The sequence below is a fragment of the Seriola dumerili genome, unplaced genomic scaffold (assembly GCF_002260705.1).
Source record: "Seriola dumerili isolate Sdu_G_001 unplaced genomic scaffold, Sdu_1.0 BDQW01000226.1, whole genome shotgun sequence".
Classification (NCBI taxonomy): domain Eukaryota; kingdom Metazoa; phylum Chordata; class Actinopteri; order Carangiformes; family Carangidae; genus Seriola; species Seriola dumerili.
This window is the reverse complement of record NW_019174481.1, coordinates 2,751,979-2,763,360: the sequence shown is the minus strand read 5'-3', so window position 1 is coordinate 2,763,360 and position 11,382 is coordinate 2,751,979. Positions and strand designations below refer to the sequence as shown.

Here is an 11,382-nt window from a genome sequence, read left to right as displayed (position 1 = left end):
AAAACAGAATGTGTCAGTTATGTCTCTTAACGGTCAGGCGCGACGAGGTTTCCCTTCAGTAAAAAACAGGGGTCCTCGAAGCGGGTTTCACTAACAAAGCAGGCTCCAAAATGTCGGGAGAGGTGTATCTCCTGTGGCTCCTCTCGCTTTTACAAACGGTGAGTTTATTAATACAAAAACGAGCAATTGTCGCCGCTTTCTAAAGTGCTTTGTAATTAACATGAACGGGTGGCGAATCTCTCAGCTGTCTAACGTTACGTGCAGTTTTGTGAGCCGCATCCTGCTTTGCCCGCAGCTTCAAAATGACGTGGCTTAACCTCAGAAGCTATGAGTCTTGATGGTGAAGTGAAGCTTCCTCGGTGTTTTGTCTCAGCTAACTGTCTTTACTTATCCCCCTCAAAACCTGTGCCCTGCTCAATTAGGTGAATCCTAAACGTCTGTAGTCAAAATATTATATATCAAGCAAACGTTAAAGTTATAGGGCAGCCGTATTAGCAAGGATAGAGTATATCCTGAAAGCGAAAGAGCTCGTGTTAACATTACTTGGGCGCGTCTTTATTAACTTGCATGTCCAAGAAAAGGTGACCAAACAAACTACCCAGCAACAGCATCTGAGTCTCCTGTTATTCACTGTCATTTGGACATTTTCAAAAGTAGTTATGTACTTTGTTGTTCTGTAGTAAAGATGATGAACACACTTCAGACTAAAATATCCTGTCAATTGGCCTACCTGCTTACCCATATTCTTATCAGTCAATAAAATCTCTTGTAACAACGAATTGTGCTGAAATTATTAATAGTCAATCAGCAAATCATCAAATAAAAATCAAGTGAAAATACCCGCATTACGTTTATATAGTATTACATGTGTTTTCCCTTTATCATAAATCAAATGAATGTTAATATCGAGTAACTTGCGACAGACATTTGTCTCTAGATTTAACTTTTCTTAATTAAATGAACAGAAAACTTGGTAGATTAATGGATGATTTGACATTGACATTTTAGTTGCAGCACTACTGTCCTTAAGGCCACCAAAAAGTAAACCCTGCATTGGTTGTGTTGAACACACAACTGTTTTGTAGAATTTTCTCATGGTAATACACACGTTTCATTTTGGTTTCCATTTCAGTGTTTCATTGCATTTTTAAATGCTGAATACTGTATAAGTTCCTAATGTCAGGCTTTTTAGTCAGTCACCCATTTTGGTTCCGGGCTGTGTTTCTGTATATGAGGAGTGAGCAAGCACTATAATTTTTTTCACCCTCTGTATCCCTTTTATCTCCTCCCTCCTCTCTCCAGCTGTCGGCATATGGTGCCGAGCTGTCGTCGGAGGCATGCAGGGAGCTGGGCTTCTCCAGCAACCTGCTGTGCAGCTCCTGTGACCTGCTTGGGGAGTTCAGCCTCACCAAGCTCCAGCCTGACTGCCGGGAGTGCTGCCAGCAGGAAGCCCAGATGGAAGCGCGCAAGGTAAAGGGAACAACAGAGCTCACCAAACAGACAAACAGAAAGTAATTGCCTGTCTAGATTCAGTCACAACATGGAGCATCTTGCAAAGACATTAAAAGGAGATTCAGTGAGACTAGAAGAAGTGTAACCAGCAACAAGGTTAACAAATTTGCCTGCAGTAAAATGAGAAAATGAAAGGCACTTACCATTTGTGCTGCATTACTGAGATTTCATAAATCTGATGATGCACAACAGTTCATTAATTGTGGAGTCTTGAGCTTATCTCTACGCTGTCTCTACTCATTTACTGTAGATCGACAGAGGATGGGCTCCTCAGTGGGTAGTAGTAGCACTCTGAGGACTGGTGTCAGAAAGTACCACGTTTATTGACAGGGTCACATTCCCCAGCATTTGAACTGCTACTAAAAACAACCTAGTTTGAGTCTTCCTGTCACTGGGTCTGTTGACACTGTTTGCTGCTGTGCGTCAGATTTGAGCTGCCACACAAACTCTGTCACTAGCTGTCAATCTTTCTCTCTCATGTTCAGAGTCGAGGCTCCTTAACCCCAGTTTGACACTTCCCGTGGGGTTGATATGTCAAGTTTTGCAGTAACAACCTCTCTGTAACCAGTGAAGAGGTGTTACTGGGCGCTCATCGCTCTGGTGATTACAGGAAATTCAAAAGGACTCCCTGCTGTGCCCTGACGGATAAACACTGACTGAAGTGATGGTGGAAAACAATGTAATTTTTCTTTGATTAAGCAAAGCCCCCGGAGCTTGTGTGGTATCCTAGCAACAACACCTTGGAAAAGTGCAGTGCACACCTCATTACACCTCTTGATGATAACTCTGCTTTAGACAGACTCTTAGAGGAGAGATTACCCCTTGCTCCTCATGATTTGAGTGAAAATGTCACTTAGAAGGGCAATTGGCTGTCTCCAGCTGCACTATGAGGGTACCAGTAGAAATGACAGTGTCACTAAGCACATTTTCTCCTCAGACAGCAACAATTATCTGCCTTAAGAATTCTTTGAGTCTCGCAATTGACATCAGTGCCGTGTCATTAAACCCCCTGAGAAATGGCGTATTGCGCAGCCTAGTCGATTAGTAAGATTCACTGAGCATGGAGGGCATTTCGGTTACTCATTTTCAAATGTGTGCTTCTCTGCTGAGCACCCGCGCATGGCAGCACCTCAGCTCCCGTGGGTGCCACTTAACTGTATGTCTCCGTAGAGGGGGAAAGCCTTTCTGAGAGTCTCTCAGGCCCATGTGGTGTATGGTTGGTGACAATAAAATGAAAAACCTTTTAAAGTCTTAAAGGATAGGTCTGACAATATTCTATACTTTTCTTCTTGCTAATAAATCCCATGAAAAGACCATTCCCACCAATGCAGTGATCCTACTAACAAGGGTCTTCTGTGTGGCTAAGGCCCAATAGCTTATCACTCTGTGAGAGCTCCACTGTTCAAAAACAAACCAACACCATCCTAATGCCGTATGTAACTTACTTGAGAAACAGTTGTCCAGCTGAAAACAGTCCTCACAAAATGCACCATTGACTTTTGATTAACACTATTCCCACCTGTAAGAAATTTACAGTGGATCTGCAGGTTAAAAGTCTTTAAATACTTTCAACTCAGCCCTTGGAAAGTATTAAGTCTTAAATTTCACCTTTTTTGGATGTGGTTGCAGGCTGTGGGAAAACATTACACATGTTTAAATTACAAATGAAACAGACTGTGCATTCAGCAGGCCGTTCAAGACTTGAATGAACCTAAATTAAATAAATTTAAAAAAATGGATTACTCCATACATCTATTTTCTGCCACTTATCAGCTTCCAGGTCAGTTACTAGATTGATTATATTATTAGGAAATATTATTATAATGTACAGCTGGGAACTACTGACAGAAACGTGACATGTCAAGAAACTTATTTAAATAAATAAGTTATAATAATAATAAATTGTAGGCTTTATTGTCCCTACTGGTTGTATGACAATGAAAAATGTATTAAACTGCATTCTATGGTATTATGGAGGTCTGAATTTGAATTTAATTTAATGAACCAGCAAACCCTGTATTTATTGGGAGACGAACTAAGACAAATAAAATCCCTTAAACAGCATCTATTGGCATTTAAAGTCCTCATTGTGCTCTCAAATATTACAGGTCTTTGTTAGATTTAAAAGGGCAGCAGCTGCTGCTCATATTTTATCAGGACCTTTTGTTTCTTCGTAACCTTTTGTCTCGTCTGTTTGGTTTATTCTGTTATTGACACTACTACATCATTTACATTTTATGTTTGAACATTTAAGGCTGTTGTGAACATATTTGATCTCTGCCTCTGTCTGCAGGTTTTATAGCGCTCCATAGAGATTCAGACGATACATTGATGGAGTTATAGGCCCTGTTCAGACCTGGCAATGACTAGAGCATGGTCCAATCACAAGTGGACAGCTCTAAGCACGTCAGTCCACATCTGGCATTAGAATACGTTTCCACACGTGCATCGAGCACAGCAAGGAGTGAATGATTGCACTGCACACAGCTGTACTATGAAACAAGGTTTTAGCCATTTGAAATAGTAAAATATTTTCAGTTCATTATGAAACTGGGAGGAGGGGGGGGACTAATTAGACTGTGGCAGAGGACATCAGTTGAGTAGGCAGTCTTACAGTGTGTGCGTTCACACTGCTAAAAGAATGTGGCCACATGTGGCCCAGACCACCTCCTGGGTGATCAGATCTCAAATACATCCTCAATGCATCACACCTGTACTTAAAGCTGACCACTTGTGTTCAGATCGCCCAAGACAGATGTGAATGCCAGGTCTGAACAGGGCCTCAGAGAAAGTCATACTTTTAATGCATGCTTTTGGTATTGAAGTCTTATAGACAGGGTGACCCGCTAATTGAGGGCATTTAAAAATGTTAAAATACTCCATATATGACTCCACAACGAGTCCATGTCGAGACAGCTATCATTTGTTACCTAGCTTTCAGTTTTCAACAGTGTAGTGTTGTGACTTGTCTCTGATCTGCCATGTGCGGTGAGGGAAAAGCACAAAAATCTAATTACAGCAGTGCCGGATTGTTTACAGAAACACAAGGGAAGAGAGGAAGAGGAGAGGATCTTAGCTGCATGCTGAATTTAATTTGCTGTGTGAACCAGGCGACCAGACCATTTACCACTCTCCTCCCTGAAAACAGCGAGCAGAGCATGGGTCTGAAATACTGCTGCGACACTCCAATTTCCTCTAACTTATTGTGTATTGGTGCTGGAGGTTTGATTACAAGTGAGCCCTGCACAAACCACCATCCATCAGCCCTGCTCCATATGCACAGGCTCTCAGTTTAATGACCCCCAAGGAGTCGCCTGGACACGTTTATGAATCAGTCTGCCTGAATCAAATTACTCCTCCAGGCCAGGCTTCCCACCACCAGCAGGGCCAGTATTTTCTGTCTCTGTGTGCGGGCATTGATGTGTGTGGGGGGAAATCCTCCTCATGGGCTACCTAACAGTGTGTTTCTTTGCACACAGCTTTATGCTGGCGCCATCCTCGAGGTGTGTGGATGAAAACTGGGGAGGTTCCCTCAAGTCCAAGGTGAGTTCTCTATTGGGATATGATTCTTCTGTGAATTTCACTATCTTGTTTTGAAATACCTGCTTTTTCCTCAAAATTAGCTTGTGCCTTGGGTTATTCTGTGTCTGAATCAATGGAGATGAGTGTAAAATATATCCTTTTGAAATCACTTGTTCCAGTAGGTGGTCTAAAGTGCCTGCGGGCTGGTTTTCAAACAAGCTTTTGAAGTTTTTTTATCCTGTGTGTCTTGGGAGTAGACCTCCCATCTCTGCTCGGTGTAACATTTGGTTAATTCAGTGTCAGGTTACGTTGATGGAGTTACTGCAGCTCGCCTCAGTATGGGGGGGAGACGTCTGGAGCCCTGTCTGTGCCATATGGTTGTCGTTTGTTTACTTCAGCTGTAGCATCCTGTGTTCTCAACTGTCTCCTCCGCTTTTAACGCCGCATTCTCAGGAGGTTTTGCAGTTGTCGCTAATTACAGACCTCAGTACTAAAATAGAAAGGCTAATTGACTGATTCATTACCCAACATTTGTCTCACCAGTGTCTTTATCTCCTCAGCTTTTGTCAGGAGTGAAAAGCCGAAGATGTTCAAGGGTCTTCAGATCAAGGTAGGGATGATGAATTGAGTTGATGCTGTACCAGAATGATATCTGATATACTCGCATGATTACACATGACACATTAAGCTTCATCTAGAAAAAAAAAAGTGATTTGTAGGAAATCAGATTATGTTGATCAGATGACTCACAAACATTTCTCTGAATATTTTTCATTTGTATTGAGGTTAAACCTGCCTCCTTAACACTCCTCCTCTTTTTCTCTCTCACCCCCCTCCCACACTGCAGTACGTTAGAGGCTCAGATCCTGTGCTAAAGCTTTTGGACGATAACGGGAACATCGCTGAAGAACTCAGCATCCTCAAGTGGAACACAGACAGCGTGGAGGAGTTCCTAAGTGAGAAATTAGACCGGATATAGACACAAATCCAACTTTTTTTTTTTTTTAAGTCTTTAGTGAAAGGGTCACTTCCTCCAAATTTAAGAAAAACATGTTTTATAACTTGTTCTTTTACATATCTGTGCAGATAGTTTCTGTTTTTTCTGGTTGGGAGATGTCAGTCTCTGAGATTTGTGCCTCCTTTTTCAGGTGAATTAAATTTTGTTTGCGGCGCTCACAGTAGAGAAAATGACATTTAAAATATTCATCGGCAGCTTGACTTTCCGAAACTGTGTCCTGAATACTGTAGATTAACCACCTAACAAGCTGTCAACAGTATTCATCAGAACTAGTGGAACAAACAAGGAAACGGTTTCTGAAAAGATCTGTAGCTGTAAATGTAATTTTCCAATGTTTTAAGGACCACAAATGAAATTCCATTCACCTTTATTGTGTTTATGTTGCAGCAGAAATCTCAAGAGACAGATCTTTTTAAACTTGAGCAAATTAACAAAAACTTATCTGCATGGTTAGAGACTACAGGGGCAAGCTAGAAAATGTTTTCTTGTAGTTTGGGGGAACTGACCCTGAAGTTATTTACCAGTTTGTACACAACTCGGCCTTGATAGATGGTTGTTAAATGACTGCTCTCTATGACTGTTTTTGTATCTGAAAATCACAAATTTCTTGTCTGGATTTTACCAAATAACTTAAGAGTGTAAAACAACATAATCAGAGTTCAGAAGGGCAGCACACCTAAATAATGATCAAGATTACAGATGAATCATGTATGAAATCCGTTCCATGAGGTTTGAGAAGACCAATAATACATCATGACCTGTTTTGTTGTTTGTCTGTGGGAATTTGTGTTCCCCCTCTGTCTGTCTGATATTCTTGTATAATTATTTTTTATAACGCTCAGCTTTGTGACTGATGGGATTTGTAGCAAGACCGAATGGACCTTAGTTTCTTTCCACATGCAGATGTTTTTGCTGAGACACATATTAGTGAAGACCTCACAGTAAACCAGTGTTGGGATGTGAGGTCTGATGTATATTTGTGTTTTTCTGCATCTTCTGCTTTGAAGAGAAACTGGATTTGTTTTGGACGCTTGTTTTTGAGGTGGAGGTTTAAATATGCAACAATAAACAAAGTCTCTGATGGTCTCTCTGCCAATAGTGCACTATTTAATTTCATGGAAAGTGCCACAGAATCTCATTATCCCTGAACAGACGACTCCTCTCTAAGTGGCAGACTTCAGACCGAGTTGAAACCAAAGACATGGGTGTGCTGATATCTAGTGGTGTGAAACAGCATTGCAGCTCGGTGCTGTGTTTGGGGGGCACATTGCCTGCAGGTTTACAAGATGAGCTCAGAAACAAGCTTAGTCATTGGGTTGCTAATTTTGGATGTAACCTTGAAGATGCCCTCCAGACATGTTTTAAGACATGTATATTTATTTGTGTCTTATTTGGTTTTCTTCCTACAAAATAAGTTCAAATACATTATTTAAAAATTCTCTAAATTATATCTTATTGAAAAAACAGAGCCCTCACCCAAATCTGAATCTACATCACTGTGCAGTGAGGGTCAAACATCCAATTGGATTAACTAAAGAAACACCCGTAAAAAAAGCACTCATAACATCCCTGAAGCTAGGCCAAAGATATATCTGATATCTAACTGAAGTATCACTATGCCTGTATTTATGAAGAAAAGGCTTTTTGGCTCTCTGAAACTATCTTTAAAAAAAAACCTCAAATGCAGAAGCAGATCTTCTGAAGGGGAGGCTGCACCCGAAACCATCTGATTGCTTGTTTCCAGTACAGAAATATGCAGCATGAAAATGTAGGATGGACTACAAAAATACTGTGTATCACCTCAAGAGACACACTGGCACAGATCCATCATCTCTTGCGTTTTTCACCCTGTTACTCCCACACAGCTTCCAGTCTCCATAAGCAAAGGCAAGTGCAACAGTCAGACTGTTCAGATTCTACCTTCCATGTTGACAGCTTCTGTCAGAGGAGAAGTGCTATAAGCAGTTTAAATATAGTAAATCACTGCTGCTACTTGACTACACATGAAAAATTTTTAAAAAAAAGTGTGATGTTGACAGATGAATATATACTCGTTGAAACGCCTTCACTCATTCGTCCTAAAACAGCAATTTCCTGTTGGTGCTCAGGAGCTGGTACATCCATGTTGCATGAATTGCATCATTTATGACATTTACAGAGTAACTGGAACCACTTGACACGTATTTCAGAAATCAGTGTTTTATTTCCAAACATAAAAATAAAATGATTGAACAAAAACAAAATGAAGTTTAAAAAAAAAAAAAAAAAAAAGAAGCTTCAATTACATACAGTCTCTGTGCATTTATAAATATCTCGTGACCAGTAAGAAAACTAAATATTTTGCCACAACTCTTTTTTTTAATTTTTTTTTATTACATCTGTTGGGCCTGTTTGGATGTGAGACAGTAGGTTTCCATTATCAGACAGTAAAGATCAAATGTGTATATGAGTTAACCAAAAAAAAAAAAACATCCAAGAATCAAATGGCTAAAAATCACACACCTCAGCAAAAACAAATTGTCAGTGCGGATGCTGCGGTTGAAGTTACACATAGTTCTGTTGTCTCTTGCCGCCCTCTGAATGCTGATCACCCGGGTCGGTCTTGGTGCGGGACTGAGGTTTGTAAGCAACCCCGGGGTAACTGAAAGGCAAGAGGACAACACATAGCATTTAGGTAATTCTATTGTGACGATGCGTCCTCTGTCAGAGCACGTGAAAAAGACGTGATGCAAGTAATAACTGAGCTTCATTAGGCCCAAAACTAGTTCAGAGCCTTCAGCAGCCGTTCAGTTCTGCAGAGCTTTCTATCAACATAAATCTGTGTTGGACTCACCGTTGCTTTTCATCTTTCACCATTTCCTTGAAAGCCAGTGACTTCAAGATGCCACCAATAAGCAGGACGCCCCCTCCTATCCAGGCTATAAACAGTGCAGGGCCAAACGTGTATCTGGTGAAAACAGATAACACATTTCAGCAAAGCACGATGTAAGTCCAGCATGCGAATGATATGGAGATTGTAAAAGCAGAAGCAAAATAATAATTGTAATATCCTACGTGGGTACTCCTCCCATTCCTCCTCCAAGTCCTCCTCCAAACCCCAACCCTTCCTGCATCATTCCTCCTCCATAGTTGGAGTAGGTGGACAATCTGAAACTGGCCACGATCTGATTGGCGTACATAGAAGCTCCTGCAATGCCACACACACCTGAGGGAGGGGTACACAGAGACAAAGACAGGAACTCAAACACTCATTTACTTCACAGAGAATGTGAGAAACTTAATGATTCACAGTGACAAAATGGCAGAGCTGAAATGAAGAGATTCACACCGGTGATTTCTGTGCTTCGGTTTAACAAAGACAAAAGTTCAGATGTTCCTTTTTAGCTTTACTCATGTTTATTTAAATTTCTACCAGAGATGATGAACATGATTCCTGCCGTGAGGCTCATCTTGGCCTTGGTGGTTTCCTCCATGCTGTTCATCGTGAGGCATGTCAGGGAGAAAACTGCTATCACCGCCCCGAGCACGCTCAGCACCACACCCACTATCATCAGGGCTCGCACAGCCTGGAAGGCACCTAGTGGGCAGAAAAACTCAGACGTGTTACATTAGTAAAGCTAAGCTGGATGTTTCTGATTTTAAAAATACTGAAGTCATGAGTCTAAATTCTCCCGAGCCCAGGGTGTCAAATAAAATTCACATGAATTAAGTTCTGATGGGGAAAAAACAGAATGATTTATTCTCTGGTGTGATAAAAGTCATCAAATGTGGTCACATTGTGTCTAAAGATACTGGAATCAGCCTATTGAAACACGCCATGTGTTAGTTTTTGAAATTGTAGAGTGTAAATGCCCTCGGGTTAGTAACAACCTTAAATTTCTAGAAAAATACAGCAGCTGGATATTTCTAAGACTAATGAATAATTCATGTCCAACTTCAACAAACAAAAATAAAGATTCATAAGATTCTTCCTGTTAAATCCTCATTTAAAAAAGATGCTTTAATCAAACTGTTGTATAATAATCTGCACTCTGACCTGTATTTAAATTTGAAAGTGTTTATAAAGTCCTCAGCTTCACCAGAAGATGATGTGATCACCAGTGAATTTCATTTGATAATGTGGTGAGTATTTTCTTGCAGTAGGTGTGTTGCAGGAACCTGCCCTTTGCATGTTGTTTGTTCTGTTTCTGATAACTGTGTTGACCAACTCTCAGTCTGGCCGTCCATTATAATGACCAGAACGCACTGTAACGCAGTGCAAATACTGATAGGAGTGGGCTGGACATGGGAACAAGAGTTTGTAGGAGGACACCAGAAACTGAGATATATATATTTTTAATTTGCTCTTAATAGTTCTACAAAGGAGAAGACTTCTGCTTTTTCTGTGTCTGAAATAATTAGATTTTTCCTTTCAACACCTTAGTGAGATAAAGTCCTTACAGGTTTCTTCCTCCTTTTTTTTATTTTTTGAATCTCTCAATATCAGCCTCAAGTTCCCCTTTTGCACTCCAAAGTGTTTTAGTCTCTTTTATTAACCCTTTAAACTCATTTTTATCTTCACAATTTCTGCTTAATTTGGCTTCAAAATCTAACAAAAATATTTCTATTTGTTGTTTCTTGTTGCAGAACTTGTGAAACTGAACGAGACTCATCTCTGCAGCTTAAAAACCTCCGGTTTTGTCATTTGAGAAGAGCGAGTTAGGCCCTCTTGCATCTTAACAGGTAGTGAAAGAACCTCCTCCTCACCCTGATACTGGAAACCTCATCTTTTGAAACTGTTTAGTTACAACTTTTGAAAGTTGTGTTAGTCACTGCGTCACTGTTCCTGTGATCAGAGAAAGCTCAGCACACATCTAACAGTAGGTTAGAATAAGCGTAGACATGGGAGAGCCCGGACTGTTTGGATTTCCTCAGTAAGAAACCGTCATGAAACTGTGGCCTTGACAGTGAAGGAGACTAGTGTGAATATGTTTCATTATTAGGACATCAAGGAAATGAACCTACTTTAAATAGATATGAGAGTCATGTCCTACCTGAGAAGCCCAGGATGCCATAGAGCGGGCGACACTCAGTGAATCCAGAGGACGCTGTCTCACAGTCCTGCCACAGACCCTTGTAGGTATAAACAGACGTCACCACTTCCCCCTGCCTGTCCTTGACACTCCACTTGTTCATGGCCGTGGCCGCGATGAGGGCTGCGGCACCGATCAAGCCCAAAATGAATCCACCGTTCTGCAGAACTGATGGCGCCATTGTGATCTTCTTTCACAAATCACAAAGAGTACAAGTGTATGTGCGTGCGTGTGTGTATGTGTGTGTGTGTGTGCGTG

At 40.9% G+C, this 11,382-nt stretch overlaps 2 protein-coding genes across 2 annotated transcripts; one reads left to right on the top strand and one right to left on the bottom strand.

The window, feature by feature from the left end:
• Window positions 1–63: 63 nt before the first annotated feature.
• selenof (selenoprotein F) lies at window positions 64–7,148 on the top strand. The gene is made up of 5 exons (XM_022754927.1): window positions 64–158; window positions 1,303–1,470; window positions 4,992–5,055; window positions 5,595–5,644; window positions 5,882–7,148. The coding sequence occupies exons 1-5, from the start codon at window positions 111–113 to the stop codon at window positions 6,011–6,013; spliced, it is 462 nt and encodes a 153-aa protein (XP_022610648.1). The 5' UTR covers window positions 64–110; the 3' UTR covers window positions 6,014–7,148.
• A 1,295-nt stretch (window positions 7,149–8,443) lies between these two features.
• Window positions 8,444–11,305, bottom strand: LOC111228839 (claudin-18-like). Its single transcript, XM_022754926.1, has 4 exons — window positions 11,086–11,305; window positions 9,465–9,629; window positions 9,149–9,257; window positions 8,444–9,017 (listed from the first exon to the last, which is right to left on the bottom strand). The coding sequence occupies exons 1-4, from the start codon at window positions 11,303–11,305 to the stop codon at window positions 8,882–8,884; spliced, it is 630 nt and encodes a 209-aa protein (XP_022610647.1). The 3' UTR covers window positions 8,444–8,881.
• Between the last annotated feature and the right edge of the window lie 77 nt (window positions 11,306–11,382).

Excerpts from the sequence above, each read along its gene's own strand:
- LOC111228839 (XM_022754926.1), bottom strand. The coding sequence starts at position 11,305 with ATGGCGCCATCAGTTCTGCAGAACGGTGGATTCATTTTGGGCTTGATC. Across the intron at positions 9,630-11,085 it reads TGGCATCCTGGGCTTCTCAG|GTGCCTTCCAGGCTGTGCGA; the intron begins GTAGGACATGAC and ends TCTGCCCACTAG. Across the intron at positions 9,258-9,464 it reads AATCATGTTCATCATCTCTG|GTGTGTGTGGCATTGCAGGA; the intron begins GTAGAAATTTAA and ends CCCCTCCCTCAG.